Source organism: Nelumbo lutea, chromosome 1 (assembly GCF_056320005.1).
Source record: "Nelumbo lutea isolate HS-2025 chromosome 1, American lotus-T2T, whole genome shotgun sequence".
Classification (NCBI taxonomy): Eukaryota; Viridiplantae; Streptophyta; class Magnoliopsida; order Proteales; family Nelumbonaceae; genus Nelumbo; species Nelumbo lutea.
Genome location: NC_142684.1, coordinates 148,786,343 through 148,812,626, shown reverse-complemented (window position 1 = coordinate 148,812,626; position 26,284 = coordinate 148,786,343). Strand labels below are relative to the sequence as shown.

The following is a 26,284-nucleotide window of genomic DNA, read 5'->3' as shown; positions in this document are numbered from 1 at the left end:
GCAGAAAGGAAATCTGATTCTGGACTACAGAATAGCTACGACTGGTACAGTTCTCCCTATATTTTTCTCTTCTTCACTCTCCTTGGTCATGGGCTGAGTGAAAACCCTATGAATCCGGGGCGGCTGAATGCTGTCGAACCTGTGTAACCCTAGTTTTCTTGGATCGTGTGATCCTGTTCATGTGTTAAGACAATTGTAGGTCAATGCTGACCTGTCTTCTCAATGGTTTGAGTTGACTATAAGCAAGAAGGATCTCTCCTGCTGATTAGTGGCTGTTAGCCATTCTGGAATTCTGGTAGGTGAGGACTGATAAAACCATACAGGTCTGAAACTGCCGAATATTACCTCAGTTTTGTCCAGAATTTGGTACTGTTTGTGCTCAATCTGGTTGGTAAACCCGAGTGTGTGGGTGTGAACTGAGTGGAGCATTGCTTTGTGGAGTAAGGAGGGGTCCTAAGTTCGATGTGTGGGACTGAGTAACTGCTTGACCATGTCGACTGAGAATTCTGCTACTTCAGAGTTCTCAGGGAGCCACAATGGAGTGAGTGGGGGAATGGATATGAGCTTTCTCATGGCTGTCATTCCCTTTGATGGTCTGAATTACCTTGAGTGGTCTAGGGGGATAAAACTCTACATCACTGCTAGGGGGCGAATAGGATACACCAATGGGAGTGTAAAGGAACCGAAGTATGGAAGTGCTGAGCATGATAGGTGGAACCAAGAGAACAGTATGGTGATATCTTGGCTCTTGGTTTCAATGCTGCCACAAGGAAGGAAGACCTTTTATGTGGGCTGAAACTGCTTGTGAGATATGGGAACAAGCGAAGTCCACTTATTCAGAACAGAGACAGTATGCCAAGATAATCAACTACAAGCTGAATCTTCTACTTGCAAGCAGGGGGAGAGGAGTCTCTCGATGTACTATTCTGATTTGACATCAATATGGAAAGAACTTGATCACTATCAGAATGTGAATTGGAAGTGTGATGAAGATGCAAAGGCCTATAAGTCACTTGTATCGCAGCAACGTGTGTTTGCCTTCCTCCTAGGGCTGAATCCGTCATATGAGTCCATCAGGGTATAGATCTTGGGTAGTAAAGACTTGCCATCAGTTCAGGAGGTGTATGCCTTGGTGCAGTCAGAAGAAAGCAGAATAAGTGTGATGAATGGTGTAGAAGCGGAGTCAGTTGCCCTAGCGGTCCGGGGAAATTCAGATACAAATGTCGTAGGTGGCTTTAAAAGGGGTGACACTCAGAAAATATCAGAAGATAAAAGCAAGCTTTGGTGCACTCACTGCCAGAAGACACGACACACTAAAGATACATGCTGGGATCTCCATGGAAAACCTAAATGGGCACAGGATTTGGGTAAGAAGTCAGCACTGGATCAGGGCAAGAAACCAGGCCAGCAGAATCAAAAAAGGTATAACTTATCTAATATGGCATCGACAATGTCTAGTCCTTCCGTAACTTAGGAGAGACATCCGGGTTCTGACCCTAAGGAAGATATTATCAACTCCTTCCGTGAACATTTGGAATTGTATGGTAGGACTCTCCGCCAGGTGGATTCTGGGCCTACTCCTTCTACCTCATTTGCGTCTACATCAGGTAATGCCACAGCCTTCCATGTGTCATCTCATACTACTGATTCACCTTGGATTATTGACTTCGGAGCCTCAAATCACATGACCGGTAAGTCAATTTTGTTCCAGACATATAACCTTCTCTCTGGGAGAGATAAGGTAAGACTGGCTGATGGTTCTTTTTCTACCATAGCTGGCCGAGGCACTATATCTCTCCCACTTGGCCTTACTCTTCCTAATGTCCTGCATGTTCCGAAATTACCTATTAATTTGTTGTCCATTAGTAGTATTACTCACTCTTTGAACTACTCAACCACCTTTTTTCCGTCTTCATGTGTGTTTCAGGATTTGACCTTGGGGAAGACGATTGGTAGAGGAAGCATGGTGGATGGTCTCTACGTGTTGGAGAATAATGCTGGTCTAGTGGCGACTGAGTCCACAAGTTCGTCGAGTGAGAGTCAGGCCTATTTATGGCATAGTCATTTAGGTCATCTTTCTTTTGAGTCGTTAAAAGTTATGTTCCCAAAGTTGTTTGAGTCCTTGTTAGTGAGTCGGTTACAGTGTCAATCATGCCTTGTTCCCTACAGCCCTGCATCAGTTATGTTCCCAAAGTTGTTTGAGTCATTGTCAGTGAGTCAGTTACAGTGTCAATCATGCCTTGTCAGTGAGTCAGTTACTAGAGTATAAGGCCCCACATAAGCTCTTGTTCCCTACAGCCCCACTGTCCACCATTCCGATGCGTGTTTTTGGGCGTCGTTGTCTTGTCCACAACCTGGCACCTACTCGTGATAAACTTGACCCTCGGGCTATTCCTTTTGTTTTTCTTGGTTACCCTTCATCTCAAAAGGGGTATTGTTGCTATGATCCCATTGCCCGCAAGTACTATGTTTCCATTGATGTCTCATTCTTTGAGAGTCAACCGTTCTTCTTGGTTTCTCCTCAAGGGGAGAGTAGGGTTGAGGAGAAACAGGCGACGACTCAGATTCAACTACCTCTTTTACCCGATCCTCCTCCGTTCCGGGTTTTTCATCGTCGCCATAAGAGCCAGCAGAGTTCAAGATCCGTGGAGCCGTACACTATGCAACCAACATCATCGGATTCACCCGAGGCAGATCCGTCTCATCAGCCTGGTAGCTCCCATTGCTCCTTTAAATGTTGATTCACCTGTCCCCAATGATCTTAATATTCCTATTGCTAAGAGAAAGGGTGTTAGATCTTGTACCACTAATCATCCTATCTCTAACTTTGTGTCCTATGAGCATGTTTCATCTTCGTACCGTGCCTTCCTCTCCTCTGTGGATAGTGTTCCCATCCCTAAGACCGTGGCAGAAGCTTTGTCAAAACCTGAATGGACAGATGCAATGTAGGAAGAAATTGATGCCTTACACAAAAATGGTACGTGGGAGTTGGTAGATCTTCCTGAGGGGAAGGAACCAGTGGGGTGCAAGTGGGTGTTCACAGTGAAACACAAAGCTGATGGAACTGTTGAAAGGTACAAGGCTAGATTGGTAGCAAGAGGCTTCACACAGGTATATGGAGTGGACTATGTAGAGACTTTTGCTCTAGTAGCGAAGATGAACTCCATCCGGATTCTCCTTTCCTTGGCAGCAAATCTTGACTGGGATCTTCACCAATTGGACATCAAGAATGCCTTCTTGAATGGTGACTTGGAAGAGGAGGTGTACAAGATCCAACCCCAGGGTTCTGTGCCAAAGGCAATGAACAAAAGGTGTGCAGGTTGAAAAAGTCCATATATGGGTTGAAACAATCACCTCGGGCTTGGTTTAGTAAGTTCCATGTAGCAGTCCAACAGATGGGATTCAAACAATGCCAGTCAGATCATACCCTGTTTGTAAAAAGAGGTGAAGGTAAAATTGCAGCTCTTATTGTGTATGTGGATGACATAGTGATCACAGGAGATTGGGAGGCTGAAATCCAGAGACTAAAAAAATTATTAGCCACTAAATTTGAGGTGAAGGATCTAGGCCCCTTACGATACTTTCTTGGAATTGAAGTTGCCCGCTCTCACAAGGGCATCTTTATTTCCCAATGGAAGTATGTACTAGATCTACTAGAAGATACAGGCAAGTTGGGGGTAAAACCATCTGATTCACCTATTGAACCTAATCACCATCTGGGAGACAGTCAGGGAGAGTTTTTGAAAGATGTGAAGATGTTCTAGAGACTCGTGAGGAGACTTCTGCATTTGTCTATGACCAGGTCTGATATTGCCTATGCAATGGGTGTCCTTAGTCAATTCATGCACAGCCTGATGACAACTCACTTTGAAGCTGCAGAGAGGATCTTGAGATATCTCAAGAAGTTTCCTGGAGCTGGTTTGTTGTTCCAGAAACACAGTCACTTAAAAGTGGAAGTATATACTGATGCAGATTGGGCAGGAGCAGTCAATGACCGAAAGTCTACCAGTGGTTATTGTGCCTTTGTAGGAGGAAACCTTGTCACATGGAGAAGCAAAAAACAAAGTGTGGTGGCTAGATCCAGTGCTGAAGCAGAGTATAAAGCGATGGCTCATGGGGTTGCGGAAATCATGTGGATAAGAAATCTGTTAGGTGAACTGGGTTTCGCAGTAAGCAATCCTACGTCACTCTACTGTGACAATAAAGCTGCCATCAATATTGCTGCTAATCCAGTTCTGCATGATAGGATGAAACACATTGAAGTGGACAAGCATTTTATCAGAGAGAAACTTGAAAGTGGAGAAGTGTGCTCACCATATGTCAGCTCGGAAGAGCAACTTGCAGATATCTTCACCAAAGGTCTTCATCATGTGCGGCACAAAGATTTGTGTGATAGGTTGGGCATGATTGACATCTATGCTCCAACTTGAGGGGGAGTGTTGGAATAATGTTAAAATAACTTAGTTGCAGTTGTTAGGGCCTGTTTGGCTAATTAAAGTGTTTTTTATTTCGTTTTTATTTCTGTTATGTCTATTTTTGTACTCAGGGGCACAAGGGTCTTTTCCCTTGTTATTTCTGTCGCCCTATATATAGTAAAATAAACACTTGCGCCGCCAGTACTGTTACATTGCAAACCTTCTCTCTTTCTCTCCTCTTCTCTCCTCTTCCACTTATCTTTGGCCCGCTACACTGTCAAGATAATTGTATGATCTGTCAGTATATGCATGTTTTTATGTGTATTTCAGCATATTTAAACTATATATGGCAATGATATAAATAAATGAGTGATAGAAGTGTTCTTTTTCATAAAATCTCTTGCAACCAACGAAATTTATATTAGCTAGAAATGGATGCAGAGGTTGTTCCAATAGGTAACATGGCGAAGAAGAGTCAACTAAAATAGTTTAGTCATGGTGTCATGTACAAGAAAGACCAGATTCCACCAGGAGGGAGAAGAAATTATTTGTTGCCAATTAAGAAGTAGAAGAGGGTATAGACAGAGGTAGTGAGAAGAAATTTAGTAACTTGCCTTGGAAGAAATGTACTTCCAAGTTAGAGTGGAAACGATGGGATTTATGTAGCCAACCCTGAATGGTTGGGATAAGACTTTGTTAATTAATTTATTATAACAATGCCACCATGTATTTGAAATTGACGGGTCATTTATTCATGAGCAGAGTCCATTTGTTGCTTGCTTTTCTAATACTTCCTAAATGTCTCGGTGGATAAGCCTGCATAATTATTTATATTAGAACTGAATTTAAAATTAAATAAGCTAAATTACATGGATGCCCTATCTTGAAATATAATTTTCACAAGTAAAGATGATCCAATTAAAAAATATATATTATTAATTTTAAATGAGCAGGTAAACAAGTTTGCAAAACTTAGTTTTCTCTTTCAGTAAATTTAAGGATTATTACTAAATTCCTTGTGATTTTATTTTTCTACTTATTTTCTATCTACAATATCTATTTGGTTTCCTTTGGATGCTAATGCAGATTGGCCTGTCCAAGTTTTCTTAAAATTTTGGATCCATATATATTTTAAATTTATTTGGTCACTTGGCCTTGCATAAAGGCCTCTGCTTTTAGAGACTTCCAAGAGTTATCTTGTATTTCAATTGGTGATTCATGATTGAAATTTTGTACAACAATCATTTAATCCATCAAGCTTTACTTTGAGGTGGACCTGTGACTTTTTATTTCATTGAATACTGTTGTGAATCTTATTAATTGGTTCTGTGTTAGTATGTTGTTAGTATGTTGTCAGCCTAGTCTATCTAGGTGCTGACAGCTAGCTTCTTTTTTTCTTGTTAGCTGTTTGTTATTTGGAACTGCCAGGGGCATTCTTGTAACTTCAGTTCTTATTACATTAAGTGAATATAAATAAGAAGCTGGGAACGACTAGCCTAGAGTTTTTGACTCTCAATCGACTCTCTCTTCTCTTCTCCTCTTTCTTCTCTTCTCTCTCTTGTCTCTCTCAGGAAGGAACACATGGTATCAGAGCAATAATTCTGGGCTCGAAAATTGTTTTTTCTCATCTGAGTCTCAGTTTTTTTTTTTTTTTTGTTCTCTTGATCTCTTGGACGTGGAAGACCAGGAATTCTATCAGACTGTTCAGAGTTCCTGCGGCTGTTGTTTTTTGGGTTCCTCCTTGGTTGTAACACCAAGAAAACCCTAACATAAGGAGGGCGATGCTGGAATGACTCTCCTCTCTTAGTTCAATGCAGTGAAAAATATTTTTCTGGGTTTGCACCTTATTTGAGGTGCTAGACAGGGGTATGTGTCCCCTTTTTTTCTCTGTGGTCTATGCTGTGAAGGGCTGAGAAGGCCTTGGTTTTGAGGTTTACACCTTCGTACAGGCGCTGGACAGGGGAATGCTTTTTTTTTTTTTTTCTCATGTGCTGTGGTCGAATTGTTAGTAGTTTCTTTTTTTTAATGACTGCTTGTGGTCGAACTCTTGCTGTTAGTAGACTATATTCAGTAGCCTGTTAGTAGACTAGTTGCTGGACTAATTTCTGGGCTATTCTAAGGGCCGAACTATTGCTGAACTGATTTCAGCAGTATCTTTCTCCTTTCGGAAGTGAAAATTCTTGGGAGTTTAGCATTCTGTTTGTGTGGAATCTGCTCTGGTATATTTATGACCCTTTTTTTTCCAATGGCAAACTATGATTCAGCATCATGTGGAGTTACACCAACTCGTAGTACAGCTAGTATGGGGGGTGAAAACATGATATTTCCCATGCCAACTACCCCTTTAAATGGCCTAAACTACCTGGAGTGGGCTAAAAGTGTGAAACTTTATGTAATAGCAAGGGGAAAAGCTGGTTACATAAATGGCAGAGTGAAAGAACCCAAGTGTGAGACAACTGAACATAATAGGTGGGACCAAGAAAAGAGTATGGTGGTGTCTTGGCTCCTTGCAGCCATGGAACCTCGTGTGAAGAAGAACTTTATGTGGGCAGACATCGTGAGTGAGATTTGGGAACAGGCCAAAACCACTTATTCTGAGTAAAGGCATTATGCCAAGATTTACCAGTTGCAAGCTAAATCCTCAACCTGTAAACAGGGAAATCGTAGTTTGTTTGCCTATTATTAAGCCCTTACGTCCGTATGGAAAGAATTGTATCATTATCAGGCTATAGAGTGGAAACATGACGATGATGCTAAGGCCTACAGGAAGTTTGCTTCTCAGCAGCGTGTGTTTTTCTTCTTGTTGGGACTGAACCTTGCCTATGAACCCTTGAGAGTTCAGATCTTAGGAAGCAAAAGTTGTCATCGGTTCAAGAGGTATATGCCCTTGTTCAATTTGAAGAAAGTACGCGGAGTGTGATGGTTACAACTGAGGGGAAGCAACAGGTAGCATTGGCTGCAATGAGTAATAACAATATGGGGAAGAAAAGTGATTCCAAGAAGGCTGATGATAAAGACAAGTTGTTTGGTACCCACTGTCGGCGCTCGCGACATACACATGACACATGTTGGGAAATTCACGGGAAGCCCAAGTAGGCAGTGAAGAACCAAGAACAAGGTAAAGTGCAAGGTCAGAAGAAGATGAATACAACACATAATGCAGCACATGTGGCAATTCAAGATACTTATGTTGATGGTACTACTCGGGACCACTTTACTAATTTTGACCCCAAGGAAGATATCATGAATTCCTTCAGAGATCACTTAGAGACATATGGTAGGGCTTTGCGACAGATGGATAGTTCAGTCACTGGTACTCCTACTTCATTTGCATCTACATCAGGTAATGCGGCTTTTGCATTCCATGTCACTACTACCATTGATTCCCTTTGGATCATTGACTCAGGGGTCTCTAACCACATGACCGGTAAGCCAAATTTGTTGCAGACTTATAGCCTTTTGTCAGAAAGGGATAAAGTGAGGCTTGCAGATGGATCATTCTCCTCCATTGCAAGCCAAGGATCAATATCCCTTCCTAATGGCCTTAACCTAAATAGTGTGTTGCATGTCCCCCAACTTCTTAAAAATTTGCTTTCAATCAGTAGCATCACAAACTCTTTAAACTGTAGTATAACCTTTTTTCTTGGTTCATGTATTTTTCAGGATCTAACTTCTGGGAAGACGATTGGTAGAGGAAGCCTAATGGATGGTCTCTATATTCTCGACAACAAAGCTGGTCTCTTGGTGTCGTTCTCAGAGTCATGTAATCAGTCGAATAAGAGTAAAATTTTTTGTGGCATAGTCGGTTAGGTCTGTTTCCTTTGAAATAGTGAAGTCTTTGTTTCCGTTTTTATTTAAGTCATGTTCAGTGTCAGATTTTCAGTGTCAAACATGTCAGCTGAGCAAGCAATGTAGAACAACTTTTCATTCAAGTAATAAAAGATCCAATTTTCCTTTTCATATTGTGTATTATGATGTATGGGGGCCTACCACTATAATCTCTGAGGGTGGGTATAAGTTTTTTATCACTTTGATCGATGATTTCTCCCAATATACATGGGTATTCTTGATGCGTAGCAGAGATGAAGTTCCAAAGATTGTGAAAGACTTCTAGAGGATGGTGTTTACGTAGTTCCATGTCAAAACACAGATCTTCCAATAAGATAATGCTAAGGAATATTTCTCTTGACAGTGTAGCCGGCCAGAGATAGGTGGAAGAGAAGAGAAGAGAAGAGAAGAGAAGAGAAGAGAGGAGAGAAGAGAGAAGGTTTGCAATGTAATAGTATTGGCGGCGCCAGTGTTTATTTTACGATATATAGGGCGACAAAAATAACAAGGGAAAAGACCCTTGTGCCCCTGAATACAATAACAGACATAACATAAATAAAAAAACGAAATAAAAAACACTTTAATTAGACAAACAGGCCCTAACAACTGCAACTAAGTTATTTTAACATTATTCCAACACTCCCCCTCAAGTTGGAGCATAGATGTCAATCATGCCCAACTTGTCACACAAATTTTTGTGCCGCACATGATGAAGACCTTTGGTGAAGATATCTGCAAGTTGCTCTTCCAAGTTGGCATATGGTGTGCACACTTCTCCACTTTCAAGTTTCTCTCGATAAAATGCTTGTCCACTTCAATGTGTTTCGTCCTATCATGCAAAACTGGATTAGTAGCAATATTGATGGCTGCTTTATTGTCACAGTAGAGTGATGTAGGATTGCTTACAGCGAAACCCAATTCACCTACCAGATTTCTTATCCACATGATTTCCGCAACCCCATGAGCCATCGCTCTATACTCTGCTTCAGCACTGGATCTAGCCACCACACTTTGTTTTTTGCTTCTCCATGTGATAAGATTTCCTCCTACAAAGGCACAATAACCACTGGTAGACTTTCGGCCATTGATTGCTCCTGCCCAATCTACATCAGTATAAACTTCCAGGAAACTTCTTGAGATATCTCAAGATCCTTTTTGCATCCTCAAAGTGAGTTGTCGTCGGGCTGTGCATGAATTGACTAAGGACACCCACTGCATAGGCAATATCAGGCCTGGTCATAGACAAATGCAGAAGTCTCCTCACGAGTCTCTGGAATATCTTCACATCTTTCAAAAACTCTCCCTGACTGTCTCCCAGATGGTGATTAGGTTCAATAGGTGAATCAGATGGTTTTACCCCCAACTTGCCTGTATCTTCTAGTAGATCTAGGACATACTTCCGTTGGGAAATAAAGATGCCCTTGTGAGAGTGGGCAACTTCAATTCCAAGAAAGTATCATAAGGGGCCTAGATCCTTCACCTCAAATTTAGTGGCTAATAATTTTTTTAGTCTCTGGATTTTAGCCTCCCAATCTCCTGTGATCACTATGTCATCTACATACACAATAAGAGCTGCAATTTTACCTTCACCTCTTTTTACAAACAAGGTATGATCTGACTAGCATTGTTTGAATCCCATTTGTTGGACTGCTACATGGAACTTACTAAACCAAGCCCGAGGTGATTGTTTCAATCCATGTAGGGACTTTTTCAACCTGCACACCTTTTGTTCACTGCCTTTGGCACAGAACCCTGGGGGTTGGGTCATGTACACCTCCTCTTCCAAGTCACCATTCAAGAAGGCATTCTTGATGTCCAATTGGTGAAGATCCCAGTCAAGATTTGACGCCAAGAAAAGGAGAATCCAGATGGAGTTCATCTTCGCTACAAGAGCAAAAGTCTTTGCATAGTCCACTCCATATACCTGTGTGAAGCCTCTTGCTACCAATCTAGCCTTGTACCTTTCAACAGTTCCATCAGCTTTGTGTTTCACTGTGAACACCCACTTGCATCCCACTGGTTCCTTCCCCTCAGGAAGATCTACCAACTCCCACGTACCATTTTTGTAAGGCATCAATTTCTTCCTGCATTGCATCTGTCCATTCAGGTTTTGACAAAGCTTCTGCCACGGTCTTAGGGATGGGAACACTATCCACAGAGGAGAGGAAGGCACGGTACGAAGATGAAACATGCTCATAGGACACAAAGTTAGAGATAGGATGATTAGTGGTACAAGATCTAACACCCTTTCTCTTAGCAATAGGAATATTAATATCATCGGGGACATGTGAATCAACATTTAAAGGAGCAATGAGAGCAAGTGTACCTGGTTGATGAGACGGATCTGCCTCGGGTGAATCCGATGATGTTGGTTGCATAATGTCCGGCTCCACGGCTCTTGAACTCTGTTGGCTCTTATGACGACGATGGAAAACCCGGAACGGAGGAGGATCGGGTAAAGGAGGTAGTTGAATCTGAGTCGTTGCCTGTTTCTCCTCAACCCTACTCTCCCCTTGAGGAGAAACCGAGAAGAACGGTTGATTCTCAAAGAATGAGACATCAATGGAAACATAGTACTTGCGGGCAATGGGATCGTAGCAAAGATACCCCTTTTGAGATGAAGGGTAACCAAGAAAAACACAAGGAATAGCCTGAGGGTCAAGTTTACCACGAGTAGGTGATAGGTTGTGGACAAAATAACGACACCCAAAAACACGCATCGGAGAATGGTGGACAGTGGGGCTGTAGGGAACAGGAGCTGATGTGGGGCCTTATACTCTAGTAGCCGAGAGGGCGTGCAATTGATGATATATGTCGCTCACAATACTGCATCCATCCAGAACTGTTTTGGCACATTCATATGAATTAGCAAGCCACGAGCAACTTCGAGAAGGTGATGATTTTTTCGTTCAGCCACACCATTTTGTTGGGGTGTCCTGGCACAAGAGCTTCGTTGAAGTGACCCACTCGAAGCAAAGAACTTCGTGAGATCACTATGGAAATATTCCTTTGCATTATTCGACTGGAAAATATGAATTTCCGTTTGGAACTGAGTGAACACCATGCGTTGAAAATCTTTCACAATTTGTGGCACTTCATCTCGAGATCGCATAGGGTAAACCTAAGTGAATCGAGAATAATTATCAATCAAAGTAACAAAATACTTATAGCCAGCCGTAGTAGGTAGAGTAACAGGGCCCCAAATATCATAATAAACAACATGAAATGGAAATTCAGATCTTTTATTTCTTAAAGGTAAAGAACTTCTACAATGCTTACTCAACTGACAAGTTTGACACTGTAACTGACTCACTGACAATGACTCAAACAGCTTTGGGAACATAACATTTAACGACTCAAAAGAAAGATGACCTAAACGACTATGCCATAAATAGGCCCGACTCTCACTCGACGAACTTGTGGACTCAGTCATCACTAGACCAGCATTATTCTCCAACACGTAGAGACCATCCACCATGCTTCCTCTACCAATCGTCTTCCCCGAGGTCAAATCCTGAAACACACATGAAGACGGAAAAAAGGTGACTGAGCAGTTCAAAGAGTGAGTAATACTACTAATGGACAACAAATTAATAGGTAATTTCGGAACATGTAGGACATTAGGAAGAGTAAGGCCAAGTGGGAGATATATGGTGCCTCAGCCAGCTATGGTAGAAAAAGAGCCATAAGCCAGTCTTGCCTTATCTCTCCCAGAGAGAAGGTTATATGTCTGGAACAAAATTGACTTACTGGTCATGTGATTTGAGGCTCCGGAGTCAATAATCCAAGGTGAATCAGTAGTATGAGATGATACATGGAAGGCTGTGGCATTACCTGATGTAGACGCAAATGAGGTAGAAGGAGTAGGCCCAGAATCCACTTGGCGGAGAGTCCTACCATACAATTCCAAATGTTCATGGAAGGAGTTGATAATATCTTCCTTAGGGTCAGAACCGTGATGTCTCTCCTGAGTTACGGAAGAACTAGTCTCTGTCGATGCCAGATTAGCTGAGTTATACCTTCTTTGATTCTGCTGGCCTGGTTTCTTGCCCTGATCCAGTGCTGACTTCTTACCCAAATCCTGTGCCCATTTAGGTTTTCCATGGAGATCCCAGCATATATCTTTAGTGTGTCGTGTCTTCTGGCAGTGAGTGCACCAAAGCTTGCTTTTATCTTCTGTTTTTTTCTGAGTGTCACCCCTTTTAAAGCCACCTCCGACATTTGTATATGAATTTCCCCAGACCGCTAGGGCAACTGACTCCCCTTCTACACCATTCATCACACTTCTTCTGCTTTCTTCTGACTGCACCAAGGCATACACCTCCTGGACTGATGGCAAGTCTTTACTACCCAAGATCTGTACCCTGATGGACTCATATGACTGATTCAGCCTAGGAGAAAGGCGAACACGCGTTGCTGTGATACAATTGACTTATAGGCCTTTGCGTCTTCATCACACTTCCAATTCACATTCTGATAGTGATCAAGTTCTTTCCATATTGATGTCAAATCAGAATAGTACATCGAGAGACTCCTCTCCCCCTGCTTGCAAGTAGAAGATTCAGCTTGTAGTTGATATATCTTGGCATACTGTCTCTGTTCTGAATAAGTGGACTTCGCTTGTTCCCATATCTCACAAGCAGTTTCAGCCCACATAAAGGTCTTCCTTACTTGTGGCAGCATTGAAACCAAGAGCCAAGATATCACCATACTGTTCTCTTGGTTCCACCTATCATGCTCAGCACTTCCATACTTCGGTTCCTTTACTCTCCCATTGGTGTATCCTATTCGCCCCCTAGCAGTGATGTAGAGTTTTATCCCCCTAGACCACTCAAGGTAATTCAGACCATCAAAGGGAATGACAGCCATGGGAAAGCTCATATCCATTCCCCCACTCACTCCATTGTGGCTCCCTGAGAACTCTGAAGTAGCAGAATTCTCAGTCGACATGGTCAAGCAGTTACTCAGTCCCACACATCGAACTTAGGACCCCTCCTTACTCCACAAAGCAATGCTCCACTCAGTTCACACCCACACACTCGGGTTTACCAACCAGATTGAGCACAAACAGTACCAAATTTTGGACAAAACTGAGGTAATATTCGGCAGTTTTAGACCTGTATGGTTTTATCAGTCCTCACCTACCAGAATTCCAGAATGGCTAACAGCCACTAATCAGCAGGAGAGATCCTTCTTGCTTATAGTCAACTCAAACCATTGAGAAGACAGGTCAGCATTGACCTACAATTGTCTTAACACATGAACAGGATCACACGATCCAAGAAAACTAGGGTTACACAGGTTCGACAGCATTCAGCCGCCCCGGATTCATAGGGTTTTCACTCAGCCCATGACCAAGGAGAGTGAAGAAGAGAAAAATATAGGGAGAACTGTACCAGTCGTAGCTATTCTATAGTCCAGAATCAGATTTCCTTTCTGCTAGTCTGTTCGATCTATTCTTTGGGTTGATCGATCTTCCCTTGACAGTAGGGTTGATCGATCTGCTCTCTTTTAATCAGCATTCCCGCTCTGATACCATCTTGACAGTGTAGCCGGCCAGAGATAGGTGGAAGAGGAGAGAAGAGAAGAGAAGAGAGAAGAGAGAAGGTTTGCAATGTAACAGTACTGGCGGCGCCAGTGTTTATTTTACTATATATAGGGCGACAGAAATAACAAGGGAAAAGTCCCTTGTGCCCCTGAGTACAATAACAAGCATAACAGAAATAAAAATCACTTTAATTAGACAAACAGGCCCTAACAACTGCAACTAAGTTATTTTAACATTATTCCAACAATTTCCATGGTGAGCTGAATGAGTTCTTTGCCTCCCATGGATCTATTCATAGGAGCTCGTGTGCAAAAACACCACAACAAAATGGTGTTGCCTAAAGAAAAAACAGACTCCTTGTTGAGGTAGTTGGAGGGATGATGTTACACATGAATGTTCCAAAGAGGTTTTGGATGGATGCTATACCTGTAGCTGCTTATGTCATCAATCGCATGCCCTCCAAAGTGCTGAACTACATGGCCTCTCATCAGTTGTTGTTCCCTCAGTCCCCTTTATTTTCTATTTCCATGAGAGTCTTTGGTTGTCGTGCCTTTGTCCATGATTTGTCTCCGTCTCGGGGTAAGTTACACCCTCAGTCCATTCCTTGTATCTTTCTGGGGTATCCCTCCTCTCAAAAGGGGTATCGGTGCTTTGATCCCGTTAGTCATAAGTTCTTTGTCTCTATGGATTTTTCCTTCTTTGAGTCTAAACCGTTCTTCCCTACTTCTCCTCAGGGGGAGAGTAGTGTGGAAGAGGAGAAGCAGGTTTAGGTTTGCCACGTCTCGTTTCCTTCTATTTCGGACCTGGCCCCCTTTCGTGTCTTCCAATGTACATGCTGTAGAGATCAGAAATGTGACAGAGATGTGGAGCTACCAATCATTGAGCATCTGACACCGTCAGACTCCCAGGAGGTAAATCTAAACCCTACTACACCTATTGATACCCCTGCTCATACTGTGGATGACCTTGACATTCCTATTGCTCAAAGAAAGGGAGTCAAGTCATGCGCTATAAAACATCCCATCACCCAGTATGTCTCCTATGATCACATTTCCCCCTCATACCGAGCCTTCCTATCTGTAGTTGATTGCATCCCTGTACCCAAAAATGTTGTAGATGCCTTAAAATACCCTGAATGGACAGATGCTATGAAGGAGGAGATTAATGCCCTCCATAAAAATCAAACTTGGGAATTGGTAGATCTTCCAAGGGGGAAAGACCTAGTGGGGTGTAAGTGGGTGTTTATAGTTAAACACAAGACAGATGGGACAATTGAAAGATATAAAGCAAGATTGGTAGCCAAGGGGTACACTCAAGAGTACGGAGTTGACTGCGATGAGACATTTGCTCTAATAGCTAAGATGAACTCAATTCGAGTTATTCTATCATTAGTTACTAATCTTGACTGGGAATTGCATCAACTAGACATTAAGAATGCCTTTTTAAATGGTGACCTAGAGGAGGAGGTATACATGGTTCAACCCCCGGGATTCTGTGCCAAGGGAAGTGAAAAGAAGGTGTGTAAGCTAAGAAAGTCTCTTTATGGATTGAAACAATCTCCCAGGGCTTGGTTTAGTAAGTCTCATATGGCGGTTCAGCAAGTAGGATTCAAGCAATGTCAGTCTGATCACACACTCTTTGTGAAGAGATGTTAGGAACATGTTGCTGTTTTGATAGTGTATGTGGATGATATCATAATTACAGGAAATTGGAGTTCAAAGATACAACAATTGAAACAGTTCATTGCATCTAAATTTGAAGTGAAAGATCTAAGCCCTCTAAAGTATTTTCTTGGAATTGAAGTTGCCTGCTCAGAAAATGGTATTTTCATTTCTCAAAGGAAGTACACTCTTGATCTATTACAAGACACAGGCAAGTTAGGTGCAAGGCCAGAAGATACTCGTATGGATGTTGATCATAAATTGGGTAACTGTGATGGTGAACCTCTGAAAGATGTAAAACAGTTCCAAAGGTTAGTGGGGAAGTTGATTTATTTGTCCATGACTCGTTCAGACATTGCCTATTCAGTTGAGGTCCTGAGCCAATTCATGCACTCTCCTAAGAAACCTCACTTGGAGGCAGCAGAGAGAGTTCTTACATCTAAAGGTGGGAATCTTTACAGATGCTGATTGGGCAGGTGCGGTGGATGATAGAAAGTCCACAAGTGGGTATTGCACATTTGTGGGAGAAAACCTAGTGACCTAGAAAAGCAAGAAACAAAGTGTGGTAGTAAGGACAAGTGCTGAAGTGGATTATAGGGCTATGGCACATGGGGTGGCTGAAGTTCTTTGGCTTAAAAATCTTCTAGGGGAGCTTGGGGTTGCTGTTCACAATCCTATGTCTCTTTATTGTGGCAACAAGGCTGCCATTAACATCGCAAACAATCCTGTCCTACATGAGAGGACCAAGTACATTGAAGTGGACAAACACTTCATAAGGGAAAAATTGGAAAGAAAGGAAATTTGCATCCCTTATGTCAACTCAAAGGAACAACTTGTTGATGTTCTCACAAAAGGACTTCCATACTCGCGGCACAATGAGTTGTGTGACAAGTTGGGCATGATAGACATATACAGCCCAACTTGAGGGGGAGTGTTGTGAATCTTATTTATTGGTTGTGTTAGTATGCTGTTAGTATGTTGTTTGGTTCTGTGTTAGTATGCTGTTAGTATGTTGTCAGCCTAGTCTTTCTAGGTGCTGACAGCTAGCTTCTTCTTTTTTTCTTGTTAGTTGTTTGTTATTAGGAACTGCCAGGGGCATTCTTGTAACTTCAGTCCTTATTACATTAAGTGAATATAAATAAGAAGCTGGGAACAACTAGCCTAGAGTTTTTGAGTCTCAACCGACCCTCTCTTCTCTTCTCCTCTTTCTTCTCTTCTCTCTCTCGTCTCTCTAAGGAAGGAACACAAATACCTTTAGATAATTTTTATTGTTGAATACTTGAAAACAAATTTACCCAACTTAACAAGGAGCCAGGGAAGGTTTGGTTATCTTACATTTTAGTCAGATTTCAAGCAAGGTTGTTTCAATCTTCTGGGATTTGACAATGTATGCTAAGTTTTCCAGGTCCCCAAGTCCAGTTTGGTTATTTAGCATGTTATGTGTTGCCCCCGAACACACATAGAGGGAAGGAAGTTTAAGAATCATCATTTGCTATACTTAATTTAGAAACCTCCTTCCTTGCTAACTCTTGGTATTTCTATTCAACAAACTAGTTATCTGAATCTTTTCTCAGAAATAGTTGGGTCCTATACTTTTGGTTCACTAGGGTTTAATCTCCCCCCTCCATCTCTTTCTCTCTTTCCTTTTTCAACTATTGCAGATTGGTATATCTTCAAGTCACAGGAATGGATGATGGGCTTAGCATCAAGGAAAGAATTTGCTACGTGAGTGCTTGACCTGATTATAATTGAGTTGCATATGTATTATTAATTATTATTCTTTTGGTAGACATTGCTGAGAACTTGTTAAAAAGAATGATAAGTCTATTCATTATCTATTTTTGTGGATCTTGTTATTATGATTAGGATTACAGATTTATTGTTATAAATACAATACTTATGAGATTTATGTTATAGATGCTTCTAGGATAGGGATGAAGTACAAAAATCCATTGATACAATACGACTCTACATTTTCCTACATTTCTTATTCACCCAGTATATTATTATCTTTTTGTTTTTATCTTATCCTCTTTCTTCTCTTAAAATTAGGTAAACTCCTTGATGTTTACATCCATCTGTGCACATCACATTTTTTCTTAGACTATGGTACTAGCTGATTTAGCAAGCCCACTTGTGTTAATTACTGTTTTGATGTAACTGGTATGGACTTGTTTATCTCAACATTCTCAATGTTTACTTTAAGCATTTATGTCCTTTTCCCTATTGCAGCTGAACTCTATGATGGATATTGGAAGTGATGTCCAAGTTCGTGCAAGTGGGGCCCTTCTTGCTATACTAGAGAATGAGAGGCTTGTAGATACCCTTGAACAGAAGGATTCTGGGAATTCCTCAATTACTATAGATTGTGTAACAGAAATTTCATTTTATCCTCCATCTTACCTCATACTTCATATATAGTTGCTATTGTTCTAATTTTATAAGTTCAAATTCCTTTAATATATCCATATAATGTAAAATGAACTTCAAGAAACAACCTTACATCCAACACAGACACAAATTCCTCAAACTGGATTCAGCAGCTTATGAGGCATTGCAGATTTTCCAAATAGACAAACATCCAAGCCATATGGGCATCGGGAGAGCAAAAGAAGGGTAAAGAGTGACAACATATTCTGAAGTTTTTTCCCATGGTCCTAATGGTGTGCACTGATATACTCAATACGCAGGTTCTCTGTGTTTGGGATGTTGAACAAGGTAAGGAAGATCCATTTGGATTTTAGGCTTGCAATGTATTTCTACTAAATTGGTCATCTTTTCTTCAGTGTATCACTCCAATGGGTAGACGTCTCTTGAGGTAAACTCATAATAAGAAAGTTGTGGTCCTATATTTTTGGCATTATCAGTTTACTTAGGGTACAGAATTAATTTGCTTTTTCCCCAGAAGTTGGTTCTTGAGGCCTATACTGGACCTTGAGAATTTGAACAGTCGTCTCAATACTGTATTCTTTCCCCTTCAAACTGCATTTAGATAATTCTCAACTTGAATGTTTATATTGGAGTGTTGGATTAAGATTTGGTTGACTAACTTCAAATGGTTGGCATATGATTTGGATGATGGATTTTCTGAACCTATCAGAATTAAAAAAGAAAAAAAAAATCTGTGTTTCCTTTCATAAGTCTACTTTGGCAAAAACTTGTTTTCCCTAACATGGAATTAGATATCATTCTTTCTTTGTTCCGAAGAACTGATGGCTACTTTGCGTGAAACATTGAAGTCAGTAAAAGATGTTCCCTACATACTGAAGGTGCATTTTCTTTTCTTTCCTTTCATTTGCTTTCCATTTTATCTTCCCTGTCTCCCTTTTCTTTTAACAATAAAGGTATCAAGATCTAATATTTTACTATTTTGAGCCAGCTAGCCAATATTTATTCAGTAAATATATTTGCAATCAGATGCTTAAGGATGAAATTGATGATGAATATTCTACCTAATTAGTGGATTTGATATTGATGATCCTCATCATGTGCAAGCAAACCTTTCATGATTCAGTTATTAGCACTTTGTGGTCATATTGGAAAATAGAAATAAGGTTAGGTCTTTGGCTATGAGCATTAATTACTTTATTGACCAGAATGAGTATTTAAACCAAATGTTTTGAAAATATGAAATCACCTCAGACCTGCACAAGTTATTTTGTTTCATTGATGTGGCATGTGCTATTGGCTACAATTTACTACTAGGTTGCATTTTCCACAGTTGATATTTCTACCATGTTACAATTGTTTGTTTCTTAGCAAACAAAGATCTTTTCTTCAACATCATCTCCTATGACTATTCATTCCCATTCCACATTGAAATCCATTTCTCCAATTTAAAACTTAATATTCTCATGTTCTATCAACATCACTTGATACAAGGAAGTACATAAGGTTATATACTTTTCATGTATGGCGTTGACCCTTTCGCACTTGGGATTTCTTTTCAACATAAAATTTTTAATGCTTTTCTTTTTTTTTTTCTTTTGTTGGGGTCATTGAAGAAATTCAACTCTCCAAGTTCCATTTGTACAAATGTTGATTGGACAGCCTTTTCAAAGGTAGATATACCTTTACCCTTTTCTATTTTTTTTTATGAATACGCTTTCATTTGTTACTTCCTTTTCCCTCCTTCCTAAGACTTTATAGATATTTGAAATTTTGAACTTACTGGTTTCATTTATTGGAGAATCACTGATACTATGTTGAAGAACTTCCAGTAACAATAAGATGTCTATTGTTGAAAGTAACCTATCCGTTGTACACAACATTCTTTATTAGGTTTATATATAACATGGAATAACTTGTTTGAAAAGATATCTTCTATGTGCTCATGTCTACAGGAACAACTTGATTTTTACATGGCAATTAAAATTGTTTCAATACCTCAACTGTACCTAACCATGATCACCAGAAGAATTATTAAATTGGGAATCTATCAGTGAATTAGTCAATCAGATAGGCAGAAAAAAGCTTGGGTGCATGTACTATTATTTCTCTACTCCAACAAATGATCCTCTCAACCTTCCTTTCTTTTACAATGATTTGCTTTTACAGGTTATAGAATCAAGCTACTATTAGAGGTTCATTAATCCAACATCCTGTAATACTTTTTATTTTTGCAGAGCATTTGTTCACTCTTGCACATGAACACCATATTTGAAGTTGGAATTTCCGAAAATCTAAGAGAGCATGCAAAATATTTGAATGTGGACATTGTTGAGAAGGTACTGAGCAAACTTAACTCATATGCTTATAGTTTCTCATTTGTTATTCAATAAATATAATACCTACATTTATATGCTCTCTTTTGCTGCAGGCTGGTTCTTGCATTACAACCGAGCTGGCTTATGTCTATGAACTGGTTAGCCTTGTGTTGTTCAAAAATGTTATCACCTCTATGCTCCCAGCAGTTTATAATGGCTGGAATTTAAAATATTTTGTCTAGCCCCTTACTATGTTCGATTCTTATGAAGTTTGGTGAAACATTGTTTTTTTGTAAATCTGTTTTTAGGTTGAACTGTTTCCTCTGAAATATACGAATGTTGTTTCTCACTTTGTTGTCAGCAAGAAAATATACATAACTATGTCTCAACATAGGCTATTAACTACAGCTATGGATTATGACATCTTACATAATCTTGGCAGTTTCATTTTTATAATCCTTGGTGAAACTAAATGGTCCATTGAAAGACTTTCCCATTTTGTGTCATAATACCTTTTTCATCAATTATCAGATTGATATTGGTGGATTTGTGATACTTTGACAAGATCTATAGTGGGAAATGTGATAATGTACATAGGAAAGTCTTCTCCCCAAGTTTCCATTAATACATCTTGTAAAAAGGAAAGTGCATTATCTCTCTATATTTAATGCACTCAACTTATTTTATCTGTGACAGTGTCCTTGCTGTTTGGTTTAGTCCTGGGTATTAATTGTATCTTATTAGTTCTTTTTTTTAAGCTACACTTGCAAAGCAATGCAGGAGTACCCTGCAGTGGGTTCAACTTTCCAATCAGATAAGTTAATCCATCAAACTATGGCCAACACTCCTCCACCTGGAGTAAAGTTAGGAGTTTAAGAAAAATTAAATTCTGTATAAAACGAGCATCCATCTTGTGCGATAACTAAGAGATCATTCACCTAACTTCCATCCTGTCACACTGGGTAGTAACCATACAGGAACAGAAACCTCCTGTTTTAAGATTTTTGACTCATGAAGTCCTGTTGGGGTGGTTACTTCTCTGTGAGTTAGTATCTAGTCTATTTAGTTTGGTTTCTTTTCCTGGAATTATCTCATCTATATACATGATGATATGCTAACATTTCCACTACAAATCTCCTTAGTTTCTTCTTGTCTTTATATTCAAGTCTGAGAGAAAACACTTTGTTCAAAAATTGCCAGAGGTTAGGTTCATATCCTCCAGTCCACCCCTCCTAAGACCCCAGAAAGCTAGGACCAATATTGGATAATGGCCTTTTTTGTTTGAAAGACTACTCCATAAAGGAATTTTTTTTTTTTTTGATAAATGCATAAAGGAAAAAAGTTTTCTGATTAGCTCTTTCCTTGCTGGTACCAAGTTTCCTTTTTTATTAAGCTATCATCTATAATATTCCATCAATGTTTTGAGTCAATGAGTTGTCATTGACCCTCAAAATTCCATGACTTTTTTAAAGTATTGCTAACATGATAGTTTTTGTCTATAATAGATCCTAAAATCACAAGACGATGAAATGTGAACACGGTTTGTCTACAAAACAGGGCATTATGGGGTGTTACGTCTTCTGTTGTTATTTAAGGTTTCTGTGGTGGCCAATCCAGTGATGCTAGCGTTTGTTTTTTTTAATGGACTTTTTTTTTTTATTGAAATGATATGTCGTTGAAAGTGGAATTTCACTTGGCTGTTATCTATGCCCAGTTTATCAATATTGTTAAGTATCTTTGACTGCCTAAACTATTGTTCTTTCAAACTTTGAAAGTTATGTTTTTTTTTTATTAGTGAAACTTGTTATTTGTAGGTAATGGGAGTTATTGATGTTAATAGAACTAAGGAAAAAGGGTATGCAACAATGGTGAAAGAGGGATTCTGTGATGAGGTTAGACTTCCTATTAGTGGTTTCTTTCATCTATTTAGATTTTATCCTTTCTCCATTAGTTTCTATATTTATGTTATGCATCTGGATACTTCCTCAAATTTTCTTCTGCCTGTCATTTGAGCATTTTATTATTTATTGCCCATTTTTGTTCTTTACCCAATGGATAGAATGTGAATTACCTCTTTCTTTTTATGGTATAAAGATGGGGAGCTTTTCACCCTTCTATTTTATCCTTGGATCATATTATATCTATGAGCTGTATCTATTAATATTTTCATTTTTTCCCATATGGTTCTTTCTCAGTTTTTATTGTACAGAATCATCGGTATGAATGGCTTGTTTTCATTTTAAATTATCTGCTTAAATTGTGATGTTCAAGTGTGGGAAGAAGCATGGTTATATTGCTTCTTCGATCTGGTGTTTATATCATACCAGTATTATCTGTATGAATATTAAGATTCTTTTGCATGCTTGTTGTCTACATAAATACGTATAGGTAACTAGTTGTTTGCGTATTCATGTACATACACATATGATGCTACTATTATCCCTTGATAGAGAACTATGGTGGAACAGAATTTGTGTAGCCAACCCCAAATAGTTGGGATTAAGGCTGACCTGAGTATAGAAGTGTTCGGTTAAATGATCATGGGGTATATTCATGTAGCCTACTTTTGCTAGCAATTTGAATTGCACATTTTATGGCCTACTCTAAAAGAAGCATACTTTTTTCTTTTGACATCTAGTTGGATGAGTTGAGAAAGATATATGAAGAATTACCAGAGTTTCTAGAAGAGGTACTTGCTTTGTGTTTTCATACATCAAAATTGAACAATTGAATGAAATGAAATTTATAAGTTTATGTATGATTATATCAATCCCTTTCAGGTTTCTTCACTTGAAATTGCACGACTACCTCATTTATCTGGAGATAAGCTTGCTCCTTGTATTATTTATATACACCAAATAGGTTTGTCTACATTCTTTAAACAATTCTATGCCTACAATATTTGGGAGATGTTGCAATTTAAATGTAGGTGAAGTACACTACTTATTGGAATGTCTAGTGCTTTATAGTTTGCAGTCCTCTAGTTTGTTTTTAACACAATAATAAAATGGCCATATTTAGTAAACACCCACAGGGATTGAATACAAATTGAACCTTATTAGTCGAAATCTCTTAATCACGATGCTTGGATCTAGGACATCTAAAGGTGGCAAAAGGATATGTAACATGGTTAAAATGTTATTACATTATGCTACCCACTACGGTCAAAGTCATAATAACTCTAAAAATTTCCAAGAAAACAAGGTATGGAAATGTTAAACTAAGGATAATCTGGGCAAGAGAGGCTTGAGAATTTCCTCTCCAGAACACCTCTTGTGCCAATAAGATTTAGCGGTGGTAGACCACCTATTTATCCATTGTAATTTCACTCTTAATATCTGGGATTTTTCCTTGAGTTTTTTAATCTGAGTTGTTTTCGTTATACCACCTATGATACACTTTCTGGGTGGCATCTCAGAGGACTAAACAGAAAGGGGGGTTTGGTTTTGAAGATCCACACTTCATGCAATTTTCTGGACTATATGGAAGGAGAGAAATAACAGAATATTTGAGAATAAAGTAGGCTTAGATTGAGGATGTTGTCTGGGAGGCTGCAGCAACTGTTATCTTGTGGGTAGGGGGTGTTGAAGGAATTGAGGGATACCCCCATCTTTGATTCTGTCTAGGGAAACTCACCTTTGATCTTATTGGCTTTTTTGTATGCATTTGAAGGGGGTTTTCTTTTTCTGATTTTGTGCAATCTCCTACCGTGTAGAGATTTTGTTGTTGAATCTCTATGTACTTAAGTGTTTCCTTGTTTAATGGTTCTAGATTACATTCACAAATTTATGTTCTAGTTCTATTAACTTTCTCACTTTATTTGTCATTCATAGGATATTTGATGTGCATTTTTGAAGATAAACTTGATGAAGGCACACTTGAGAAGCTTCAGGATTTTGAATTTGCAGTAAGTGCCAAATAGTTTGTTCTACTTGAATCAAGACAAACCGTTCATGTACTTATCATATATTTGCTTTTTTACATGAACTGCAAATATCAAACTAGTTTGCAGATGGGGATGGAGAAGTAAAGAAATTCTTTTATCACACTTCCAAGACACGGGAGTTGGACAACCTTCTAGGAGATGTTTATCATAAAATTCTAGGTATGTGTGTTAAAACATTCTTCATAGTATGCTGTTCCTGATAAGAATGCTGAAAGTATCGCTTGTAAAAGTGAAAAAGAAGGGGAAAATTCTAAAAATTATCATCATCATCATCATCATCTAAGCCTTGTCCCAACACCCAAATATATGGGGTTGGCTACTGTTAAAGTATATCTTGTAAAAAGGGTAGAAATTAGAATAGTCCTTTTTGTCTTCTTTAATTTGTTGACAGGGGCATATATGTAATTTCTCCTTTTCTCTTATAAGTAATTAAAAGATAGGTCGAGTGGTTGAGAGCTCAATGGACTCTCACCGTTTGAACCCTTTTTTTCCTTCCCTCCATTTTCTCTTCTTCTTTCTCTTCTCTATCTCCCTAACCAAAGCATATTTCTTTCTTCTTTTTCTTGTTTTCTCTATTAATCTAAGAAGCTTAAGTGAAAACACAGCTACATGAATCCTATTTTGCCATTCTGTTCTCTTTAGTGTCATAGGCATTGTTAATTATGAGCACTTAAATCATTTCTTGCCACTTCAACCCATGTCCTTTTTGGTCTGCCCCTAGCTCTTCTGGCCCCTTCAACTTGCAACAGGCCACTTCTTCTTATGGGTGCAACGGAAAAAGATTCTAAAGATACTGGTGGAAAATATCTCTTAATTCTAGGAGTTCTATTTCTGATGTTTCTTAGGAAATCTAAGAGGAAGTATAATTTGTGACATACATATAGACTTGGTTAACTATATTTGTATTATTAAAATCATTTATATTTAGAACTTGTCATCTTAAAACTCAAGAATATATTGGTAAAGTAACAAAAGTAGAAGCATATTATCTATAAGAGAAACTAATTTAATTGAAATATCCTCTAAATTAATTCTTCTCCTAATTGAGTTCTTTAATACAGATATGGAGAGAGCAATCACAAGGGATTTGGTGTCCCATATTCTTTTATTCTCACTACATCTTATCAAGGCAGTAAATTTTACAGCTGAACTTGACTGGTAAGAGGCATTATTACAGATTTGGAATATTTAATTACTTCTGATTCTCTTGCAGTATTTTTGTTTCTAACTATTATGTATTCCATTGTTACATTAGTCTGTTGTCTCTGGCATTGGTTGCTCGTCAGAACAATTATGTGAGGCCTATTTTGACCACAGAAAACTTGCTTGACATACAAAATGGAAGGTTAGAGGTGTTTAACAATTCAGAATACATAAATACATACATATGTACTTGCATACATATATACATAGGCAGTGTTTGGCAAGTCTTTCCATGCGGTCTTCTGGGCTTCGGTAAGCTCGGAAGACCAAAAATTGGTCTTTTTCCATTTGGTAACCAAAATGTGGAAAGACCAGAAGATGTGTATGCGGAAAGATCTGAAAATACCGAAAATGCCAAATTTCGGGAAGCGTCAAATGAAGCTTTCCGGTATTTCTGTGTGATAGCCTCTAAACGCATTTTTAAAATCCCGGTAGACTGAGTCGTGTGCCAAACAGTCTTTCTCTTTAAAGACAAGACCATAAAAGCTCAATACGTCTTTTGGCCATCTGGGCTGCTGGAAGATCTTTCTCAAAAACTTGCCAAGCAGCACCATAATCAGACATATATAGAATATTATGTTTACATGCTTAATTGCTTACTTCTTTGACACCACTCTATGATATGATAGTAACAAGTGGGTCATATGGGCACCAGGCATATTTTGCAGGAAATGACAGTGGACACATTTATTCCAAATGATACAAAGATACTTGATGATGGTAATTGATGTTTTATCTGTTAATGCATGATTATTTTTATTGCTAAAATTTGTAATTGTTTTGTGTCAGGGAGGATCAACATCATCACTGGTCCTAACTATTCAGGGAAAAGTATCTACATAAAACAGGTAATAAGTAACATTCTTTCTTCCATTGTCATGTAGTTTAGTACCATTTTAATGTATAAATATAATTACTCTACATGGGTGTTTCTCTGGATCTCCATATCAGACTACTAAGTTGCAATGCTTTCAAGA

At 39.1% G+C, this 26,284-nt stretch overlaps 1 protein-coding gene across 13 annotated transcripts in view; it reads left to right on the top strand.

Annotated features, from left to right (window-relative positions):
* Nucleotides 1–26,284, top strand: part of MSH5 (MUTS-homolog 5) — a 42,177-nt gene that overhangs the window by 3,917 nt on the left and 11,976 nt on the right. For 8 of the 13 annotated variants that reach the window (XR_016101338.1, XR_016101341.1, XM_088952134.1 and 5 more), the window contains 19 exons: nt 17,114–17,177; nt 17,685–17,839; nt 17,967–18,068; nt 18,143–18,170; nt 18,239–18,270; nt 18,358–18,415; nt 18,635–18,721; nt 19,457–19,513; nt 20,078–20,179; nt 20,272–20,316; nt 21,973–22,050; nt 22,797–22,847; nt 22,939–23,020; nt 23,992–24,065; nt 24,164–24,263; nt 25,166–25,262; nt 25,360–25,449; nt 25,963–26,027; nt 26,097–26,155. Coding sequence is in view for 11 of the 13 variants with exons in the window: in XM_088952134.1 (XP_088808260.1) it covers nt 17,114–17,177; nt 17,685–17,839; nt 17,967–18,068; nt 18,143–18,170; nt 18,239–18,270; nt 18,358–18,415; nt 18,635–18,721; nt 19,457–19,513; nt 20,078–20,179; nt 20,272–20,316; nt 21,973–22,050; nt 22,797–22,847; nt 22,939–23,020; nt 23,992–24,065; nt 24,164–24,263; nt 25,166–25,262; nt 25,360–25,449; nt 25,963–26,027; nt 26,097–26,155 (1,426 nt within the window). In the remaining 2 variants the exon portion in view is untranslated. The remainder of the gene's footprint in view (nt 1–17,113; nt 17,178–17,684; nt 17,840–17,966; nt 18,069–18,142; nt 18,171–18,238; nt 18,271–18,357; nt 18,416–18,634; nt 18,722–19,456; nt 19,514–20,077; nt 20,180–20,271; nt 20,317–21,972; nt 22,051–22,796; nt 22,848–22,938; nt 23,021–23,991; nt 24,066–24,163; nt 24,264–25,165; nt 25,263–25,359; nt 25,450–25,962; nt 26,028–26,096; nt 26,156–26,284) is intronic. The other 5 variants (XM_088952151.1, XM_088952159.1, XM_088952088.1 and 2 more) reach the window with 4 other exon arrangements.